General features: G+C 39.4%; 1 protein-coding gene across 1 annotated transcript in view; it reads right to left on the reverse strand.

Moving 5' to 3' along the window:
* Positions 1-268: 268 nt before the first annotated feature.
* Positions 269-24,577, reverse strand: part of brinp3b (bone morphogenetic protein/retinoic acid inducible neural-specific 3b) — a 32,482-nt gene continuing 8,173 nt past the window's right edge. The window contains exons 5-8 of the mRNA XM_059502377.1: positions 8,092-8,197; positions 7,555-7,791; positions 3,083-3,305; positions 269-2,051 (exon numbers count right to left, since the gene is read on the reverse strand). Coding sequence (XP_059358360.1) covers positions 935-2,051; positions 3,083-3,305; positions 7,555-7,791; positions 8,092-8,197 — 1,683 coding nt within the window. The 3' untranslated portion in view covers positions 269-934. The remainder of the gene's footprint in view (positions 2,052-3,082; positions 3,306-7,554; positions 7,792-8,091; positions 8,198-24,577) is intronic.

A 24,577-nucleotide genomic window follows, 5' to 3' on the forward strand; every position in this document is an offset into this window, starting at 1 on the left:
GGTAAGGGTGACCAAAACATGTTCAGGCCACATTTCATCCTCAATTAATATCCTATATATATATATATATATATATATATATATATTACTTTAATAAAAAACAGAAACAAAATTATACACAGAACAAATTGGCTCTTATGCAAATCCCCACTGAGAGTAATAATAATAGCTCTTTATATATATATATATATATATATATATATATATATATATATATATATAGTGAAATATTATTACAATCTAAAACAACTCTTTACTATTTGAATATTTTTTTAATCAAATTTACAAATTGTGATGCACAGCTAAATTTACATTCTTTATTGTCACATGATCCTTCAGAAATCATTCTAACAGCATTTTTTTTATATATATAGAAATCGTTTGTGACATTATAAATATCTTTACTGACCAATTTATTTCATCCTTGCTGAATAAAAGACATTCCACCAATTTTTAAATGGTAGTATATAAATATGCATGTATGTACTGTATGTATGTGTGGATGGATGGATTACTTTTATTTTGGGGTGAAATATGACTTTTCTTGAGGAGTTACTTTGGATTCACTTTTTCTAAATAATCAGCTAATGGAAAGTTTTCTGCTTTTTGTAAAACGCATACTTCAAATGTTCCATTGCATGGTTGAGATCCAGCCAACTGCAATCAGTATGCTACAAAAACATAACAAAAAATATTTTTTGCCTATTTTATTTAATTCAAACATGGCAGAATTGATAAAATTGTGCAAAACGTTGTTTCATCTGAACTACCATTTGGACCAAAGACATCAAATATGTAACAGTAATGACTTCATATCAAACAGCAACAACAGTGACCCCCCCCCCCCCCCCCCCCCATAAAATAATTTTCAGTTAAATGAACTTCTCAGCGAGTAAAGCAAAACATCAGTGGCAAAAATAAATTGGTTTGCTTTCTAACTACAAAGTTTTGCAGCTTCGTACTCTTTGTAGAACGGCTGTTTGGCACTAAAAGTTTGCAGTGTGGTGAGTATTCTCTGTACCTCGGAGCTGGAGAGTTTGAGCCTATGTCGAAGTAGGCAGGAGAACAGATCTAATGGCAGTGGTCCAGGAGGAGACAGTCTATTGACCCGATATCGGATCTCCATCAGCTGCAGCAGAGCAGAGTCCTGAGATCCCTGAGTGTACGGATAGTCCAACTGTAGGATCAGATCCTGGATAGCTTCGGGGTCAAAGTGCATGCTGTAACCGAACAGTTGCATGCTGTTGATCTTCATGTATCCAAAGTTTTGAGAGGCATCCGCAGCTTCCAGCGGCTCGAAGTAGACTGTTTCGTTCCCCTGAGAGGACTCGGTCCGAATGCGGCTCCGCAGGTAGAAGTGAACAGTCTCAAAAAAGCTCTTCCACCGGTTGCCCAAAGTCAAGGTCCAGTTGAAGCAATCCAAAGGAATGTCCAGCTTGGTCTTTTCCCAGTCCGGGAAGCCATTCTGATTGATGGGCATTGTCCAGCTTTCCGAATGGCTGCCGCCAAAAGGGTTGACGTAGACAGACAGCGCAGGATCCAGGGTGGAGTTCTTGGTCATGCAGATCTGCAGCGAAATGCCCAGGAGCATATGGACACGGCTGGATTTGAACTTGTTGCTCTTCAGCGTAAGCAGCATCCTCTTTCTCCAAGATGGGTCGAACCAGACATTGAGGCGAACGTCGTTGCTGACAAAGATGGCGTGCGTCGTGATGCGGCTGTCCCGGTGTTGCAGTAGGTAGCGTAGCTCCAGGTCTTGTAGGTCAGTCTCAAAGCCAAGGTAGTGGTCTGTAGGGTTGGGTACAGCATTTTTGCAAACTCCATGACTGAGAACATAACCTGGGTTGCAGCTGGAGCAGCGGGTGCGGTTGTCCACCGAGCACGAGGCACAACGGTGACTGTCACCCACCTCGCACGGGACAACACCCTGGCATGAGGGGCTCTCGTAAGGACAGGCGCAAGTCCGTATTTCCTCTGCATAAAATCCCAGTTGGTTATTCTCACTGCAGTACAGGATGGACAGGGTGAACTGTAGCCAGTGGCTCAGTGGCCTGTGAAAACCAACAATAAAAGATTGAGGAAACATGACAAAATGGGATTTTATAGCTTGTAATGTATGCAAATAATTGCGGAGATTATAAGGCAATGATTCGCAACAAACGGTGACTGTCAATAAACAGCTTTGTTTAAGCAACAGAACTAATTGGTTTCTAACCTTGAGCTCTGCTAATATCTGCCTTGAAACCACAGCTAGGGCAAAAGTAATCCATTAGTGCAGCAATAGCCTCAGAGGCTGTAGTGGGTGGTTAAACAATAGATTAGTCATTAGTCTTTTTTACTCGCCTGGAAATCAGGCTTGGCTAAACAATAGCGCTTTCAAATCAAAACCCAGTAGTTTAATAATCATCGAAGTTTTTCACAATCCCAGAGGACAACTGCATTGCTCAGAGGTAACTTTTTCAAAGCTCAAAAGACTTAATAGAGATTTTAGTTCTATTTAATTTATGTATCATTAACATATTAAATAATAATAGGCACAATTTTTGTTTTTAAAAATTGCCAAGAACAATTTACATTTCTAAAATGTAAAAACAGCTATTTATCTTCATGTATAAAGAAAAAATAAACAATAACGCAATATAAGCCAAATATTGTTTTCAAAGTTAAATAAATGATTTATTTTATTACCATTGTTCTAAAGCCGAAATAAATTATAAAAATAAAGTGACCTTTTAATTTAATCTGGGACAAAAAAAAAAGTCTCAAAATATCACAGAAGAAAATAAGCCATGCAGGTTCATCAGTCATCATTCTCATATTGCTGTGCTTTTAATTTCATCACCATCTAAAAAAAATAACTGAGATATTAAAGGAATCTTATTTGTTACATATCTGTCCTAAGAGATTGAATGGAAACACATACAATTTAAACTCAAATCCCACGAATCTCAAACTTTAATGCACAAGCATTTTTAATTCCTTATAGACTAAAACTTTGCAGATTAATTTGCATAACTTGCATAATTATACAACACCAAATTTGGATTCACTGGGTTTAATGTGTGCCAATAAATATGTTTACCTCTCCCTTAGAGACACTATTTTGGGCTGTGTGTGGCATCTCTTGCTGAGGCTGAAGAGCTTGTTAGCAGTTCGTCGGGTCTTGGAGAGCAGGAGGCTCACGCGACTCTCCAACTGCCGGTAACGTTGCTGTAGAGCACTGTCTGTCCTCCACAATTGCTGGATTCTTGATGAATTTAGAGCGCTCTGTGTTGGTAGTTTACCCATGAAGCTCTGGAACTCATCTGATGAAAAAACTGATCTGATTATCACAGCATTTTTGCAAAGATTTTCAAAAGGTATAGTTGTCAGTAAAATGGAATGGTATGGTATAGTATGGAATACTAGAATTAGGATTAGCATTCATCAAACACAAATGGTTTCAAGGTAGACAAATACTAACTGTTCATGTTAAATAAAGAAAAGAAATACTGTTTTTATGTCCTAACATGGTCTGGACAGGGTGCTTCTTTCAAACATTCTGAAAAAAATACTGTAATAAAGTGATGACACATTATAATAATATAATAAAACATAATATAATATAATATAATATAATATAATATAATATAATATAATATAATATAATATAATATAATATAATATAATATAATATAATTACACTTATGAAAAGCACATACTTTGTGCTCCAAATGAGTAAAGATAATTTCTAAGCACAAACAAATCAAATAAAAAAAAATAAAAAAATAAAAATAATAAAAAAACGCTGAAGCTTGAAGTTGTAATATTCTATACCCAGTACAGTATATTCACAGTTTGTGAAAATGAGAGTATTAATATTACTATTTTTAATTTATCTAACTTTCAATTGTTACTTAAAAAAAATACTTGTGTTGCTATTAACTAAACATTTAGGTCAACTGAGCAATAAATAATATTTTTAATTTAGATATTGCCATTTTTAAGTTACCATTTTTTCAGTGTTTGTTATCATACTGGTTTGCCTTTTGTCTGTGTCTCGTTCTTGTACTATTATATTGTTAGTTTGTACTCTTCAATCGTTGGTATTTTCCCTGCTTTATCTCAACTGTAAAGTGTCCTTGAGCTGTGCGAAGACACCATCTAAATGAAATATTATTATTATTAATATTATCTGTTTTCTATTGGTATTAGTTACTATGAACGATTTTTCACATACTACAAGACAGCAACAAAAAGCAGATCCTAGCCATTGAAGATAACGCAACAAGCCTTAGACTCAGTCCACAAAAATATTTAAAAAAAAAAACGTATGGGTGTCCTCTGTGTTTTGGTCTTGCATTCATATGTTAATGTTATTCCAAAGTGAAGAATTATAAAAAATAAATAAAATCATAATGCATGTGGATATTTGCCAAACTGTACTATTATGAACACAATATTGCACATGGCAACAATTATTTTTAAATACAAAGTGTCTATTTGTACTCAGGTGCAAATAGCATCTCCCACACGGTGCAGCTATTAGCACCCACAGTAATGTGAAACCACAGATATTTAGGACAAAATATCACTTATGCTACACTCCCCACATCTCATTTAACTCTTTTCCTGACTCTTTTCTGTTCCAAATCAATTACAAGCTTGTCCTCCATGTTGTTTGTTGAAATCCTGTATTTGTGAGTTTGTGTGAGAATGTAATTTTGGGATGATAGCTATACGTAATTGCCACACGTAATCTGCAATTAACTGAGGACTATCAAAGTGCACAAGATAATGAGTTTCTGTCTTGTAATGTGTGCTTGGATAATTTGTACATTATTATAGTTTATTACGTGGCTTTCTGGAATACTTGACTTCAGAAGGCTACTACAATATATTGCTTGTCTCGTTGCTACCCTGTAAAAAAATACTTTTCAAAGTTGAAAATCCAACTACAAACCCGATTCCAAAAAAGTTGGAACACTGTACAGATTGTGAATAAAAATCTCATAAACTTTTATTTTATTCACAATAGAATATAGATAACATATCAAATGTTGAAAGTGAGACATTTTGAAATGTCATTCCAAATATTGGGTCATTTTGGATTTTATGAGAGCTACACATTCTAAAAAAGTTGGGACGGGTAGCAATAAGAGGCCGAAAAAATGAAATGTACATATAAGGAACAGCTGGAGGACCAATTTGCAATTTATTAGGTCAATTGGGAACATGATTGGGTATAAAAAGAGCCTCTCAGAATGACAGTGTCTCTCAGAAGTCAAGATGGGCAGAGGATCACCAATTCCCCCAATTCTGCGGTGAAAAATAGTGGAGCAATATCAGAAAGGAGTTTCTCAGAGAAAAATTGCAAAGAGTTTGAAGTTATCAAACATTTGATATGTCATCTATGTTGTATTCTGAATAAAATATTGAAATTTGAAATTTCCACATCATTGCATTCTGTTTTGTACAGTGTCCCAACTTTTTTGGAATCGCGTTTGTATTACTGGAGTAGGTTTTACAAGAAAAAAATTATTAAAATTTTTCACTTATAGATTTCACGTTTAATTAAATGTGTTACTTGCTGTTTTTTGTAATTGTTTGTGAAATTACTGGCAATAACTGAGTAAATTGTTTCTACAATTGTTTATATGTTTATTTATTTTAGTGTAGGCCGATTGTACATTGTAACAAATTAAGTTTTTCCTAGCGAACCTAGAGATAACACAGGCGAAATTTTAAAAACATATATGTATAATTGACAAATAATTCATATAATTATTTACATTTCTAAATAATTCAACTTCAGTAAAAAACAGTACTATTTTAGTATGATTTATATACTATTATTTACCATTAAGTTTCATTTTTAGTCATTTTGTTTTGTGCTGTTGTAATTCTTAACCTGTTTATATTTAGCTTTTCAATTCATTTCACTATATTAATGATTAATTTGTAATTAATTTTCAGTAACTTTTAATCAGCTGCCAAAGCAACATTTCTACTCTTCGTTGAAATTTTTTCCCTCTAATATTTTTGTTATTCTATTATTAAAAATGAAAGATTTTATAATATTTTAGTAGTTAACAATAACAACACTTTTATATGTGTAATAAGCAGAATAATGTACAGTCAGCTAGTCAATGATGCAAAATAAAGCTGAAAACGGGTGAAAAATATCCAACTGTGTCGGATACGGGTGCGGGTCGGGTCGGACACAGGGGAAACACGGGTCTAAACACGGGTTCAAAACAGTCACGTGCAAAGTAAAAATAGGCCTATGTTCCAATTTAAAAAAAATCACAACCGCTCGAACGGCTGCATGAGTCATTAGTTAACAGACGTAAAAGATCAGCCAGCTGTTTCTTTTTCATTGTTTTTTTCCGTATATATATATATATATATATATATATACACAGAATCTGAATTAAAATGTGTTTGATTTAAGCCTATTTCAAAATTTGTGTCATAAAATTATATCGCGCATACAGCTCAACTAACGTGATCGTTATAAAGGTGTTTATATGGGCCTAATCTAGGCTATCCAAGGTTGTTGTTTGTTTTTTTAATTGCATCTGAAAATGACTTTGTGCAGCTCATTCACATGTGCGCTCTGGCGAAGATCCGCCTCTCGCGATGCTCTGCTGTGAACGATTTAAAAATGGCTACTTTCGACTTGAAGCACAACCTCAGACGGTGGTATATGATTCGCGCTTTTTTTTTTGTTCTGTTTTCTTTCAGGACCAAAAATACAACAAATGAAACCGTTTATCTGTATTTACGACTGATGAGAACTATGCATATACATTCATAAATCAGTCAATTTTGTATTTTATTATGAGAAATTTGATTCTAATGTGATCAGTGACTCAAGCACTGATGGACCAAAGAGCACGTATTTCGACATTTGCAGTAAAAACGTGAAATATAAATTCTCAGAAAATGCATTTAATACCAATATATTGAAACGTCTGTTTTTATAGCTACTGCATTAATAAAGGAGTCCAGACATTGGAAAAATATCAGTCCACATGCGTTTTATATTTAATATGAGGGAAATAGACATGCATGCATGCGTGACACAAAAAATATTTAACTTTTAGGTAGCAAAATATTTTTTAGTAATTCTCTCAATTACACTAAGGTTATTACATTGTCTGCTATATATTTGCTTCTTATTTATTAAATACGGGCAATTGATTGATAAAACATTAATCAAAATTAAGATAAAATGTATAAAAAACGAATATCTTTTAAAAAGAGTTTTCCATAAATAAGTTCTGTATGACCTGGCAATAAAATTCGAAAAAAGTGTGTCTAATGTGATTGGCTTAACTGATTTGATTTCGGATGTGGGTCGGGTGTCGGTTCTATTTTAAGCGGGTCGGGTCGGGTGCGGATTTTAATTAGTGCTGATGTCGGAAAACGGGTCGGATGCGGTTTTAAGCACTGCGGGTACGGGCGGGTGCGGATTTACAAAATCGGACCCGTGCAGCTCTCTGCTAGCAGCTACCTAATGTGGATGTTAATGTCCCACGAGAAAAAGAGAAATGCAAGAAGTTTTGGCACCTGAGTCTTGAAATTCCTGGTTCTCCTGCCTCCAGGCCTCCTTCATACGCTCCAGGTAGTTTTCCTGGGAACGGATATCAGCCTCAGGGCAGTTACACTGGGGAAACTCATGAATGCATTGGCACCAGCAGTCATTGTCTTTGCACATAAATTGGCCTTCAGCATTGCAGCCTATGTAGCCTAAGGCAGCCTGAACAAAGTTGCTCCTTAAATAACTAGGCAGAATAGCCTGAAGTCCTGGAAGGAGAAAGACGGAAGTGTGAGGTAGACCACACATGCCTCAATTTTTCCAGTACGGCCTTATTCTTGTCAGTTGCTAAATCTTTTAATCTCATTAGGCAAGCACAGTCAACTATCAACATTCAAGATTTGTGTATAATTAGCAGGCTAATTAGACAACAGAGGCATCAAGGCTTTGATCGTGTAGCTATACCACGGCTCATCACACAAGCACGACCTCTGGAAAACACTTTTGAATCAGCGTCGGGACGAGAGGAAGTGTTTTGAGAGGAAGTGTGGGATTGTGTACTTTTTTACCTTGCAACTGAACTCTGTTCTCGTGGCTGTGAACCAGAACGGAGCTGACAGAGTCGAGGTTGTCATAGTTACTGCAGCCCAAAGGGCCGGTCCTGGTCTCTGTTACCTGGAGAGAGAGACAAAAGCAATTATTGTCTTTCTCTAATAAGTTAATTGAAGTGACTGGTAAATATCAAACACATCTGATCAGTGGGTGATTGCTTTCAATGTAGCCATCTAAATGATCAGCACCAGGGATCCTACACCTTTTGACCAATGAATATCCACAACTTTTTGAAATATAATTTTCTCATAACAAGCTATTTTAATTTGGCGTAGAAACCATTTTCACTCAGAAATTGCTGGTTAACTTTGCAAACAACAAAAGAGCAAATAACACGCTGACTTTTGAAATTAAATTTTCAAGCAGAAAATCATTTAACACTGAAGAAAGGAGTAATGCTGAAAATACTGCTTTGCATGACAGGATTTTTAATATATATATATATATATATATATATATTTATGTTATTATTTTTTTACTTTCTTTTTTTACTTTTTCAGCACTGGAAACTGAATTTTCCCAAATATTTCTTATTTTTTTATATTTCCTTAATAATCTTGCTACACTTGCCTATTTTTAAACATGATCTAAATCACTTTATTTTTAAAAGTTTAGAAAAGAGAAAAATCTATAAACACAAAATCAGCACTTTTTTTTTTACCTTCGCAACAGCAACCACAACTATGCAGGCCTACTTCTGTTTGTGTAATGATGCAAGAGTTGGTTGCATCTGGTCCTAATTTATCATGAAACTAATTAGGTTAACATCACTGTATTTAATTAACATTTTTATTATCTTTACATCTTTGTGCAGCCCAGCGAGCACTGTTCATCTCTGTATTCTGCTGTGGCATAACACTATGGATTTTATACAGCAAAAAATAAATAAATAAATAAACCTTGGTAGTTCATCATTTATGAAAAAAAGCTATAAAAAATATTGAGATGGCATGAAGTCAAGGGCAAGAATCAGCAGAGTGTGAGAGAGACAGAGAGAAAAAATCACAACTTCATTACACCCGCAGCAGGCTCTTACGCTTCTGTTAATGCTGGAAGGAGATTCATTAAATCCTAAATATTGTCTCTGAGGTCTGAGCCAGCTCATTGTCCCTGCAAAGGCCAGAAACACAATCGGCCAGTTGTAGCACTCCACCTCTTATTGTACAACAAGGAACTAATTGAGAAATACAGAATTTTATTCAGGACCTAGTAAACGACAAACATAAGGTTTGTTGTGAACCGTGAATATGGAGGAGGGGGTGATTTTCTCATACAAAGCTTATTGTGTGGCTTCAGAAAACAGTGCAAAAGCTGTACTTTCATCCTTTAAAGGCTTCATATGCTTTTTAATATACACACACACACACACACTGTGTATTTGTATTATGTATATATAAATACAAACCCATGCATGTATATATTTAAGAAAAAAATATTATTTTTTATATATTAAATATATTTCTATATAATATAAAATATAAGATTATAAATATACAAATGTATATACATGTAAATATTTTCTAAATATATACTGTATGCGTGTGTGTTTATATATACATAATAAATATACACAGTACACTTACATATATTATGTAAACAAAAACTTTTATTTTGGAGGTGATTAATCATTTGACAGCACTACTTTTAATATATTACTTTTATATAATATAAATATATTTTATATAATATATTTCATATAAAATTAATATTTCATATGTGAGCATGAATTATTTTTGCTCAGTTTACTTTCTGTTTAAAAACATTATCTAAATCATTATTTTTTTTTTATAAAAATAAACTTCATAAATAAAATAAATTGCTTGCAGTTGTAAATGTTATTAAATTCTGTAAGATACAGGGTCAAATATATCATATATGCAAATTTGTGTGAACTGATCCTTTAAAAGCACTAGATGACAACATATGGCCAGACGCTGGCAAAACAACACCAAAACAAATCTTCCCCGGTGAACTTAGAAACACTTTAGTAGTGAAAACTGATTTCCGCTATCTAAATGATGGCATCCTGTGGTCAAATTTAATTTAGGTGCCAGAAAGAATCATTGTGAGTTCATGTGAAGGCTAATGTACTTTGGCCTTCTCTCTTCTGTTTTACTGAAGAGTAAAAAACTGTGAATAATGCAACTGTGCTTAATGTCTCTCTCCAAACACTCTGGATTTACTGCTTTGATTAATACAAATGCAGAGCGAGTATTTCACCCCCACTTTTACAGTTTGTGTTAAAATGAAAAGCCAATTCAAACAGCATGAAATCTCCACCTGATAAAAGAATCAATGCTCTTAATGAATAGCAAATAACATTATAAAACTATTGTTGCACACAGACAAATCATTATTCTTCTAAACACATTTAAGGCCCTTAATTAGTGTAGAGACAGATAATTGTTCAAAGCACAGATGAAGTCGGTTACTGATGCCATCTGCGACTCTACCGAAGACCCAGCTAAACTAATGAGGCCGAGAGATTCGGCAGCAGTGCATCATAATCAAACCTATAATTTATGCTCTCAAACACCCTTCGAATAGCATCCCCCTTCACCTGCATTGAAGAATCATCCAACTAGCTCCATTTAACACCTCGGCTAACCTTACAATGCATCTTCCATACATCTGTTTTCTTGCCTCAGAGCTCACTTCATGCTAGATGCAACTAATGAGTTGAATTAGTCAATGTAGAAAGGAATGTAAATGGAAGAGCCAGGCTGATCTATCACCGTGATGCATGTTGCGACTAACACCGACAGGCGCTTTGTCCTCATTAATAGCAACTTAGCCCGGCATCCTCTTAGCAAACGGGCTCAGACCCCAAAACGGTTTGCCTGAGTGAGATTGCGAATGACTGAATGTGGCAGGGCTGAGTTCGGATGGAAAACTGCAGCCTGGGATTAAGTCGCTGCTTTTTCAAAGGAAACCTTAGGTCATTCATATCTGAAGCACTTGAGTGGTTTAAGCATGGATTTATTTTTAAAAGGCTGTGCTTGGCACTGGCGCTTTAAACAAAGCCTGAGCAAATGAGATCAGCGTGGAGTCTATCATGAACGCCGCAGGCGTGAGGTTATGCTGCTGATAACTGCGCATTGAATAATGAACTCACCTCTGAGGCGGTAATAATTGTATTCAAGAGGAAGGCTGAACCTAACATAAATTCACATTGAATAGCAATCCTGTTTTTTTTCTGTCTTAAGTTTCAAAAATGGTGATTTGAGACTTGTCTTGGATTCAAGTTTAGAGACTTTCACAGGATTTAAAGAGAAACATTTTCTCTGAATTGCGACACAGTTATGAAGAAACAAGGAAGTATATAAGTATATATACTATAAGTATATAAGTAATAAGTCCAGTTCTGGTTCTTTTATTATTCTTTTGATAAGGATTAATTGATCAATTCAAATGTCAATATGTGACCTTAAATATGTATTAAATAACAATCATAAACAACCAAAATTTGATTCAATTGTAATTTGTTTACTATTGACAAAATCATATTTTGTCATAATAATAATAACATGCCATATGCATAACCAGTCAATAACTTTTTTTTTTTACTATCATTGTAATATTTTGAATAAGAACATTTATTTTTTGTACATATACTTTCTTTTACACTTTATACTTTATACTTAAAAAAAAAAAAACATCCTGTGAAACCTGTCAAAATAAAAGTTTGGTTTCACTTGAAGAAACCGTGACAGAAATATCACTTAATGTAATGATAGTAGTACTACTAATAAAGTTATGAAACTATTATTTGTAAAGCAATATTTACCACAAAAATATTTTTATTTGAGTTTATTTAGCAGAAATATTACACAACACAGTATTTAAAAAAGGAAGAAAGAAAATAATATATATTTAAATAAAATCAATTAATATAAATGTTAAAATGGAATCCAGAAAATTAATGGAAAACAGAATTAGGTAAAAAATACAACTGAATTTGAGAGAGAAAAAAATCATGGGGCTTTACACATTTATTTTTTGTTAAACTTTTAATTAATTTCAATTAATTAGAAATGCATTTTTTGACTAATAAAATGTAATACAACCATTAAAACAGAGTCTAAATAAATGTTATAATATAATCCAGAATAATTAAAAAGGAAAAATAAAATAATTTGGGCCCTATTTTGTGCTTAACAGAAGAAAGAAACTACAGCTTTGGAGCATTTTAAGGGTGAGTAAATCATGACAGAATTTTTGGGTGAACTAACCCTTCATCTTAGCTGTATGTCTTTGATTCACTACAAAAGAACCGACTCATTCTCGTTCGAGGATGTGTGAATTACACTGGATGTGCTGTGTATTTGATTTACTTAAAAGAACCAATTCATAAAAGTCATTTGATCAGGAATCATTGGTTGCACTGTACAGTATGTTTTTGATTTCCCCACAAGAACTGAATCATAGGAGTCCTTCATTTGGAAAACTGACTACAATGTTGGGCTGTGTTTTTGATTCATTTCAAAGAACCAAATTATTAAAATCATTCTTTTGGGAAACAGACATGGTTGCCCTCTTTGCTTTTGATTTACTTCAAAGAACCAACGTTTCCGTTAATCAATCAGGAAAGAGACTAGAATGGCATTTAAATTAAATGAAAATGATTCATAAAAAGACAACACTGTTGGTACTCCATCAGGCTCCTGTTGGCATACCAATGGAACATTCACCATATAAAACGTGCTTGAACTACAGAATCATTCATAATGTTAAATGTAGCTGTAGATATATACTGGTTAAGCATGAGGGAAAACAAATCCCTGTTATCACAGTTATCCATTCATTCACTACAGGGAAAACAAGAAAGATGAGTGGGCATATAGGGAAAGAAAAGCTGTGTCTGAACATTGTTCAGTAGCTTTCATTTTTAATTGCTCCCTAGGATAATGGGTAATGAATAAACTATCCATTTTAAAGTACACAGTATTACGATAAAATGGTCTGTTGATTAAAGTATAACCTCCCAGACTTATGTTATAATAAGAATGATAAGGAAAATTCTGTGAAATAATGTTACCTACACCACAGAGACAGCTATTACTTCAGGATTTGAGTTCTAGTGTGGCCTTTCAACATGGAATTGAACAAGACTTGCGAACATGTCTGGTACCAAATCTCCTTTGCATTCATACAATAATGGGCATTAAATAATGACCCAGATACGTACCAGTAAACTGAATAGCACAAACCTTAGTAAATTACGTTGATTTATTTAAGTGAAGTGAAGTGACATTCAGCCAAGTATGGTGACCCATACTCAGAATTTGTGCTCTGCATTTAACCCATCCGAAATGCACACACACAGAGCAGTGAACACACACACACACTGTGAGCACACACCCGGAGCAGTGGGCAGCCATTTATGCTGCGGCGCCCGGGGAGCAGTTGGGGGTTCGATGCCTTGCTCAAGGGCACCTTAGTCATGGTATTGAAGGTGGAGAGAGAACTGTACATGCACTCCCCCCACCCACAATTCCTGCCGGCCCGGGACTCGAACTCACAACCTTTCGATTGGGAGTCCGACTCTCTAACCATTAGGCCACGACTTCCCACAACTTTAAATACTCTCCTCAGTCTGAAAAGGAAACTCCTACTAATGCAAATGCTATAAAGTCCATGCATTTTCATCACTAATTCCTGACAGTAGTTTTGCCAAAAGTGGGTTTACACTGGTGCAAGCTGTTAGTAAATCTGGCTCATATTTACCTACATCTAAATGCATGATTAGGTTTAATCAAAGCTGCCAAAAAGGCAAGTCCAACACTGATTTGATGTCAAATTAGTCAATCAGTAGCACTAATTAAAATGAAGCTAAATCAGACCCTGTTCCTTTTATATATTTTATAAGATTCATATGATTATGAAAAGATAATTTACTATTAATGTAATGTACTAATGGGGGATTTAAACCCAGGATGATAACCAAATATTTCTCATGTTTCACAAGAGCATGGAAAAATAACTTGTTTGTATTCTTCCAAATTGTATTATTTAATATTATCTGATTAGGATTGTGTGTAATTGATATGCTACTAGGACTGAGCAATATAAGAGATATATCAAATGAAGTATATATATATATATATATATATATATATATATATATATATATATATATATATATATATATATATATATATATATATATATATATATTTTTTTTTTTTTTTTTTTTTTAATTCTACAGGAAGTTGTGGTTGCCAAAGCAAGCACTTTGAAGTACAAAGAAACAAGTGAAGAACAAAGAAATACATATTAAAGAACAAGTATGGTGGCCAAGAAAGCTCAGTGTGCTGTGACTGAAAAAATAAATAAATAATGCAAAAAACTCCCACAAGAAAACACTAGTAATTTAAGAAAACATCTTCATCAATTTGATAGCACATGTGCTGGAAATACTAACAATGCAACCAAAAACAGAAACACACTGAAAACACTTAATGCAACCAAATACAAAAACGTGCTGCAAATACTCATAACACACACACATGAAAACAAAAAGAAAAATGAAAACGAAAAAAAGAAATGCGTTCAAAAACTCAAAATGCAACCACATACAGAAACAAGCTACAAATAATCACAGCGCAACCACATACAAAAACATGCTACATGATGTGTGTTGGTCTTAATGATCATTCGTTCATTCATTTTGTGTTTCTTTAGTTATTTGCAGTGCGTTAACGCCATCTACCGAACACTTGTGGTAACGGCAGGTTTGGTGTACAGTTTCTATTTCCTGTTGTATTCTCGTTTGTATTCTCGTTTGGAACGAGATTAGTGTTCAGTTAGTACACGACTTTTCCAGAGCGAGTTGTGCTCCGTGTTGTGTAAATTCTGCTGTCAAGTTTCTTTAAACCCTGCTCAGTTGTGTTTCCCTCGGGGGCAATGCCAGTGAGTAACACTGTGTGTAATATAAGGCGTTTTATATTAGTCGTTTTCTTAAGATGTGTAAGAAGAAAATTAACGTGTTGCCACGAAGTGTAGATTCCTCTGTTTCCCGTGTAATGGTGGCTCATGCTTAGTAGAAAAAGATGTATGTGTTGCGTTTGGTTTTGGAAATGATTGAAGAAGGCAATTTGAGTTAATAGGTACTTTTATTTGTGTTTACAGTTTTACAGATTGTTTTTGTGTAAAATAAAGGAGAGGAGAAAAATGACCTTGGGACAAAGCATAATCTCTTTTCTTTGTTCACCTCACCTGGCTGTTTATATGCGATGGATAGCTAAATACGCATACGTTTAGTGAGGCCAGTACAGTAAAACGGCAAACCCTCGCCTGTCGAGAAGAAGACAGAACTTCAACTGCTAGAAAAAAAAAAAAACATTGTTGCCCGTCGAGACGACGCCATTAACCTGCTCTCACCAAGCCTGCATGTGACTTGCCCAGATTCCCCTGCTCCATAAGACATGGATTCTCCGACCGAAATGAACTACCCACTGGTGTGACTGATGCAGAAGCTGGTGACTGGGAGGTGAGATCAGAGCTATTTGCATCAAGCTCTGTTTGTGCACCATCTCAACACGGATCAACATGCAGCTCACGAAGGAGCACTGCGCTAGCAACCGCTAAAGCCAGAGCTCAAGTAGCAAGAACCAAAGCAGCCTATTCTGAAAAGGAAAAGGCACTGAAACTTCAGAAAGCTGAAGCAGAACTACGAACTGCCAAAGCAGAGGCTGAATTGGAGGCATTGCGGTGTAGAAAAGAAATGGAGGCTGCAATAGCTGAAGCAGAAGTTCTTCAAGCAGAATTAGATGATGACAACAGCCTCGGGGAACCGGAGTCAGAACTGAACCAAAGGTATTTCACTGCAAACAGCGTGCCACCGCAGAGAGAAATAAAACAAGAATGCTATAATACTCTGCCCAGCCTGCATAGCCACCCGCTTCCACCTGCACGTCCTCCAACGCAGCCAGCCATAAGACCTCCAGTACAGCATCCAGCAACATCGCCTGCAGAGCTACCGACACACCCACCATCAGAGTCCCTGAGACCGACACCAGCCCCAAGACGGCTGCCACCGCTGTCACAGGTACCACTACAGCCACAGCAGCCATCCATGTTACCTGCTAGTCCGTATTACAGCCCACACCAAGCCAGCAACCAAGCAGAGAGGAAAAGACCATGGGCTACCCAGTCCTGCTCCACCCTCCGCCCTACCTCGCCTCGTCACACGTCTGCTCAAGATGGACACAGCTCCACGACTGCTGACCTGGTGAAGTTCAGAAAAGAAACCAGATTGTCTCCACAGGGCTGATGAAGTTCGACGATAAGGCAGAGAATTACTGGGCGTGGAAAGCTTCATTCTGCAATGTCATAGACAATATAGGCTTGTCAGTAGCAGAAGAGACTGACCTTCTGATTAAATGGCTCGGCAAAGAGTCGTCCGAACAAGCACGCAGGCACAGAGCAGCCTACATCAGAGACCCCCAGGGTGGCCTCCGAGCTATCTGGCAGCGCATTGAAGAGTGCTATGGCACCCCCGAAGCTATTGAAGGGGGCGCTATTTGCCAGACTGGAAAGCTTCCCGAGAATCTCCAACAAAGAGCCAGCCAAGCTACGTGACCCAGCCGACCTGCTACAGGAACTGTACGCAGCAAAGCAGGATGGATTCCTTCCAGGACTAACTTACCTTGACACTGCTAGTGGAATAGCCCCAATCATAGAGAAGCTCCCATATAATCTACAGGAGAAGTGGATGTCCTACGGCTCTCAGATAAAGCAACAGCATCAGATTTCCTTTCCCCCATTCGGCGTGTTCGTCGACTTCATCCAGAACCAAGCCAAAGCAAGAAACGATCCCAATTTCAGAGTCACCATGCCACATCTGCCTGCCACAAATAGAGACAAACCCAAAAGCATTCAGAGTAGAGTCAACCAGTCTGTTGCAGTCCACAAGACTCAAGTCGCTGAGTCCAGCCAGAAAGGTGAGCCTGAAGCTGACTCTCTAGATCTCACCAAGCAATGCCCAATCCACAAAAAGCCCCATTCATTAAGAGCATGTAGGGGCTTTAGAGACAAACTGCTAGCTGACCGTAAACAAAATCTCAAAGACAATTCCATCTGCTACCGCAGTTGTGCTTCAACCACACATATTGCAAAGAACTGTGACAAAACCATAACATGTGCAGAATGTCAGAGCATCAAACACTTCTAAGCCCTCCATCCAGGTCCATCACCATGGAAAGCAACGCCACCCCCATCTACGTCAGAGAACGGCAGGGGGGGGCAGTGAGAACCAGCAGCCTCCAGAGACGGTCTCCTCCAAGTGCACTGAGGTATGCGGTGAGGGTATGAGTGCTAAAGGTTGCTCCAAAATATGCTTAGTGTCTACCCACAAGGCCAGAGAGAAGCAACAACTAGAGTGAATGCTATCATTGATGAGCAAAGTAATAAATCCCTTGCGCTTACAGAATTGTTTGAGATATTCAGCGACAATAGCACTCCATCTTCGTACACGCTCAAGACGTGTGCTGGCAGTATAGAAACTTCTTGAAGGAGAGCTTGTGGCTACATGCTGGAGTCACTGGACAAAAAGACCTGTGTCCCTCTTCCCGTCCTTATTGAATGCAATGAACTCCCGAACCTGTAGTCCTCCGTCTTCCACTGCACCGGCAAAGATCACCAACCTGCTCCGTCCATCGATCATCTCAACTTCCTGAGGATCATGGATACTGAGGTTGGTCAAGATAGCACTCAAAACTGGGTCGCACCCCTACCTTTTCGGACCCCAAGAGAACGTCTGCCAAACAACAGAGACTATGCCATGAAAAGACTCAAGTCAGTCTGCGGCACACTAGAGAAGAAACCTGCCATGAAAGAACATTACATGCTGTTCATGCAAAAGATGATTGACAGTCAACATGCAGAGATTGCCCCCGTCCTCCAAGAAGGACAAGAATACAGGGGAGATCGTTGCTGAGAGAGCTGACCATAGAAAACGGTGAGTGAGACGCGCCATTACCTGTACACCTCCAAGCAGAGTGGGTGAGATGGAAGTCCTCCCTTCAATGCCTTCAAGACATGCAGATCCCCCGCTGCTACACATCTCTCTCCACCTCTGCAGCAAGCACGAGGGAGTTGTGTGTGTTTGCGGATGCTTCAACAAAGCAATCGCAGCGGTTACCTACTTGAAGGTGACCGATGAAAATAGATGCTCCGAAGTCGGATTCGTGCTTGGCAAAGCAAAGCAAAGCTGGCACCAGTGAACGAGACTACAATCCCCAGACTCGAACTTTGTGCTGCAGTCCTTGCGGTTGAGATAGCTGAGACTGTTGTGAGTAGCATGGACTCGCACATGAACTCTGTCACATTCTATTCTGACAGCAAAGTTGTGTTAGGTTATATTAACAATGAGCAGAGAAGATTTTATGTTTATGTAAGCAACAAGGTCCAACGCATCAGACAAGCAACGTCACCCCAACAGTGGAAGTATGTCCCCTCAGAGCTCAACCCAGCCGACCATGGCTCCAGATCCGTTACTGCTGCATCATTGAGAGACACCAACTGGCTGACCAGACCCGCCTTCTTGTCTGGTAAGCCTACAGCCTCCATTAGACTCTGAGATCAGACCTCAGGTCGCAATGCTAGTCACTGAAATCACACAGCCCAGCTTAGGAACTGAACGCTTCGAGCGCTTCTCAAAGTGGACTTCTGTGTTAAGAGCACTTGCGGTCTTGATTCACATAGCCCAGTGTTTCAGACAAACGGACAAAGACAACACATGCAGAGGGTGGCATACCTGTAAGAAAGCAATCACGCCAGAGAACCTGGAAAAAGCAAAGAAACTACTGATCAAGAACATGCAGCAAGAAAGATATCCTAGTGAATTCAGTAACATTCAGAGTAAGTCAGACATTCCAAAACAGAGCAACATTGCAAAGCTGTGCCCAGTGGTTGACAGCTTTGGACTTCTCAGAGTGGGTGGATGCATCACTCAGTCTGGCCTTGCGATAAACCACACCAATCCCCTCATCCCAGTTCAGCACCACCTAACGACTCTCCTTGTGCGCCACCATCACAAGCAGGTAAAACACCAGGGCAGACACTTTACAGAGGGGGCCATCAGGGACGCTGGACTGTGGCTGGTGGGTGGAAAGAGATGTATCAGAGGCACTCTGTCCCAATGTTACACCTGCAGGAGACTGCGTGGCAAGCAAGAGCATCAGCTGATGGCAGATCTGCCTGCAAACCGGCTACAAGCTGCCCCACCGTTCACGTACGTCGGCTTGGACGTGTTTGGCCCATGGGAGGTTATCAGCTGTCGGACGAGAGGTGGACAAGCAAACAGCAAAAGGTGGGCAGTAATGTTCACCTGTCTGTGTGTGCGTGCTGTACACATTGAAGTGATAGAGACACTAAGTGCATCTAGTTTCACAAATGCTCTACGGAGATTTTTCTCCATCAGAGGCCCTGCCGCACAGATTAGGTCTGACAGAGGCACTAACTTTACTGGTGCTTCAAAAGAATTGAATCTGGAAGATGACGCAGACATGCAACGTTACCTACAAGACCAACAATGCACATGGATTTTCAACCCCCCGCACGCCTTCCATATGGGAGGGGCCTGGGAGCGACTTATCGGGGTGGCCCGTCGCATCCTAGACTCCATGTTCCTGCAGCAACGCTTCTCTTCATTGACACACAAGGTCCTCGTCACACTCATGGCAGAGGTTTGTGCAATTATGTATGCGAGACCCCTGCTGCCTGTGTCAACTGACCCCGAGAACCCTCTCATACTCACCCCCTCCATGCTTCTGACACAAAAGACAGGAGCCCCATCATCGCCACCGCCTGACTTTGGCAAGACAGAGATCATCCGTCACCCATGGAAGCTGGTACAACATCTCGCAGAGACATTTTGGCACAACTGGCAACGTGAATACCTGAGCACCCTGCAAAGTCGTGCCAGGTGGCAGGACAAAAGGCCTAACTTGCAGCAAGACGTCATCTTGATGAAAGACAATGCAGTGTCAAGGAACCACTGGCCAATGGCAGTGGTCATCAAAACTTTTCCCAGCAGAAATAATGTTGTCAGGACTGTAGATATCAGAGTAATTCGCCACGGCACTCCTAAAGTGTTTAAAAGACCTGTAACTGAACTTGTCTTACTTTTCTCCCCTAAACAGGATGTTACTTGTGTTTAAGTAAAGTGTGTGCATTTAAAAGATATGGTATCTTTAAGATACCAGGCAGGGAGTGTGTTGGTGTGGCGGGGGTGGGGGGGGGGGGTGGGTGGTTTAGCGAAGTCTGCAGCGGGAGAGAGAATCAGGAGACGAGCGGTAAGTGAGTGGTTTGGGCAAAAATTATCATCACCTGTTTCTTGTTCTAGTAAAAGATGTGGTATCTTTAAGATACCAGGCAGGGAGTGTGTTGGTGTGGCGGGGGGGGGGGGGGTGGTTTAGCGAAGTCTGCAGCGGGAGAGAGAATCAGGAGACGAGCGGTAAGTGAGTGGTTTGGGCAAAAATTATCATCACCTGTTTCTTGTTCTAGTAATTGGCGTGGAGAGAGTATAAAAGCCAGGAGAGTCGGAAGCAAGCGAGAGAGAGACGGACTGCTGACCCAAGCCGGAAACGGAAACCGGAAAAAGTGAAACGAAAGTAGTGTTGTCGTGTCAGAATAAGAGTCACTGTTTGGTTGTTTGTAACTTTTTAGTTCTTTTTGTTTATAATAAACCTGTCAGCAGTCCAGCCGACCCCTTTGTCCTATTCCTCCATTCCAACGAACTTTGCTATACTGTTGCCGAAACCCGGGAGATAGTAGGACCGTCGCCGCCGCCGCCACCGCCATGCAAAGTCCGGCCACCACGCCGCTTGCGGATATCATCGCCTCCCTCGCGGTCCTTCACCGCGAACAACACCAGGCCCTGCTGGACCTAAGGACGATTTAATTAACGATTTAATCACACACTTAAATCCATGATCTGTGAGTTCGTTCACGAAGACGCCAAAAATTGGGCTAAGTGGCAAGGACCGTTTGAGGTCGCACGACAGGTCGGAGATCTCGATTATGAGGTAATACGGTCCGATAGGAACGGGTCCCGTCAGATCTACCACCTCAATCTCCTTAAAAAATGGAATGAGGTGGAATCAGTGATGTTGGCAACGGTGATTGGCGGAGAAGATGATCTCGGGCCAGAGGCGAATATCAAACCACAATCCCTCGCCCTGGCTCCAGGTGGAGATCACCTCTCGCCATCCCAACTCACTGATTTAACGAAATTGCAGGCAGAGTTTGCCGACGTCTTCTCGCCCCTACCGGGCCGTACTAACCTGATTCATCACCATATCAAGACCGAGCCGGGCGTGGTAGTTTCAGCCGGCTGTATCGTTTACCTGAGCACAATAAAAAAGTAGTTCAGGCTGAATTAGGCGCTATGCTTGACATGGGGGTAATAGAAGAATCTAATAGTAACTGGGCGAGTCTGATAGTTTTAGTTCCGAAAACGGACGGCTCAGTCCGATTCTGTGTAGATTACCGCAAGGTGAATGCTGTGTCGAAATTCGACGCGTATACAATGTCGCGGGTTGACGAGTTGCTTGATCGGCTAGGCACGGCTCGCTTTTAATCGACATTGGACTTAACAAAGGGCTATTGGCAGATCCCCTTGTCTCCATTGTCCAGAGAAAAGACAGCTTTCACAACGCCGTTTGGATTACACCAATTTGTTACCCTTCCGTTTGGCTTGTTCGGTGCCCCAGCTACCTTTCAGCACCTCATGGACAGGATTCTGCGGCCCCATGCTGCGTATGCGGCTGCCTACCTAGATGATATCATTATATTTAGTAATGATTGGCAGCGGCATATGCAGCATCTGAGGGCTGTCCTGAGGTCGCTGAGGGGAGCGGGGCTCACGGCCAACCCAAAGAAGTGTGCGATTGGGCGTGTGGAAGTAAGCTATCTGGGCTTCCACTTGGGGCATGGGCAGGTGTGTCCCCAAATTGATAAGACAGCCGCTATTGCGAACTGCCCACGTCCCAAGACCAAAAAGGAGGAAGGCAGTTCTTGGGGCTGGCGGGATATTATAGACGGTTTATTCCTAATTATTCTGACCTCACCAGCCATTTGACTGACCTTACTAAAAAGGAGGTGCCAGATACGGTCCAGTGGACGGAGCCGTGTCAGCAGGCCTTTACTCGCGTGGTTTAGCGAAGTCTGCAGCGGGAGAGAGAATCAGGAGACGAGCGGTAAGTGAGTGGTTTGGGCAAAAATTATCATCACCTGTTTCTTGTTCTAGTAATTGGCGTGGAGAGAGTATAAAACGCCAGGAGAGTCGGAAGCAAGCGAGAGAGAGACGGACTGCTGACCCAAGCCGGAAACAGAAACCGGAAAAAGTGAAACGAAAGTGTTGTCGTGTCAGAATAAGAGTCACCGTTTGGGTGTTTGTAACTTTTTTGTTATTTTTGTTTATAATAAACCTGTCAGCAGTCCAGCCGACCCCTTTGTCCTCTTCCTTCCATCCAACGAACTTTGCTACAGTTGGTCTTAATGATCATTCATTCATTCATTTTGTGTTTCTTTAGTTATTTGCAGTGCGTTAACGCCATCTACCGAACACTTGTGGTAACGGCAGGTTTGGTGTACAGTTTCTATTTCCTGTGAAGAAAATGAACGTGTTGCAACGAAGTGTAGATTCCTCTGTTTCCCGTGTAATGGCGCCTCATGCTTAGTATAAAACAATGTATGTGTTGCATTTGGTTTTGGAAATGATTGAAGAAAGCAATTTGAGTTAATAGGTACTTTTATTTGTGTTTACAGTTTTACAGCTTGTTTTTGCACTGCTGTGTGTAAAATAAAGGAGAGGAGAAAAAGGACCTCGGGATAAAGCATCATCTCTTTTCTTTGTTCACCTCACCTGGCTGTTTATACGCGCTGGATAGCTAAATACGTATACGTTTAGTGAGGCCAGTACATGATGTGTGTATTGAGTTTGAGCTCCGTCACGTTATTTTTTATTGACTATTTTTTTATCTTAAAAATTTAACACCCATCATTTATTTTACACACATAATTTCGGTTTCTATAACGTGTGAATATATCCTTTATCGTATTTTACAAAATAAAAACAACCAGAGCACCTTGTTATCACTAGATTTATTTTGATTTCGCAGCAGAACCAGCTGAGAGAGCGGAGAACTGTGCTGGAAACCTCCCGAGCTGATGCTCAAAAGTCCGGGGTAAGTATACAGCGCGCTGCTAACAGTCCCACAACTTCTACTCCATGTGTTTCTCTGCACAGGCCCAGGCCCCGGCTACGACTTTTCCCCCTCCGGTCTTTGAGAACTCCACCCGAAACCGCTTCGCTCCCCTCCGTGAGACGCGACGCGTCGCGTCGCTGTGATCATCAGAGATTCCATCGTCCGACACATCCGTGCTATGTTAGCCGAAGGTAAAGTGCACACTCATTGTTTCCCTGGTGCTCGTGTTCTTGACGTTTCTGCGCAGGTCTGCAGTCGTGCTTCATGACAGGGTTAACGATACCACGCTGCGGCAGACGGAGACGCTGAAGAGGGACTTCAGGAGCCTGATCGAGACGGTTTGCAGCACGACACCCGCGGCGACGATCATCATGTCAGGACCACTGCCCACGTATCGATGAGGACACGAAAGGTTCAGTAGACTTGTTGCTTTAAATGAATGGTTGTTGTCATGGTGTAAAGAACAGAAACTGCTATTTGTTAATAATTGGAATCTTTTCTGGGAGCATCCTAGGCTGTTTCGCGCTGATGGTCTGCACCCTAGCAGAGGTGGAGTGGAGCTGCTCTCTGACAACATCTCCAGGACATTTCACTCCATGTGACTAGTAAGACAATTCTTCATAACTATTATGATGATTTTTGTTCTACGCGCTCAAATGATAAAAGTACTTGTGCTGTACAATCTATTAAGACTGTGTCAGATCCCCAAATAATGAGGTCAAAATATAAATTTAATGTAAGATCTAGAAAAAATCTTATTGTGATTAAACCAGAAACATGTAAAGTAAATAAACAAAAACATTTTTTAAAGTTTGGGCTCATAAACATCTGATCACTCACACCCAAAACAGTTATTGTAAATGAAATGATGACAGATAATAGTTTTGATATACTCTACTTGACTGAAACCTGGCTAAAACCAGATGATTATATTGGTCTAAATGAGTCTACTCCACCAAACTACTGTTATAAACATGAGCCCCGTCAGACTGGTCGTGGGGGGAGGTGTTGCAGCAATATATAGTGATATTCTCAATGTTACCCAGAAAACAGTATACAGGTTTAACTCATTCGAAATACTTCTGCTTAATGTTACATTGTCAGATATGCAAAATAAATCTATTGTATCTCTTGCTCTGGCTACTGTGTATAGACCCCCAATGTATCGCCCAGCCCTCTTTACTACATAGAAGCAAAATAGATTTTTGCATTTATTGACTGCTTTCAT

The sequence above is a fragment of the Carassius carassius genome, chromosome 20, assembly GCF_963082965.1.
Source record: "Carassius carassius chromosome 20, fCarCar2.1, whole genome shotgun sequence".
Classification (NCBI taxonomy): Eukaryota; Metazoa; Chordata; class Actinopteri; order Cypriniformes; family Cyprinidae; genus Carassius; species Carassius carassius.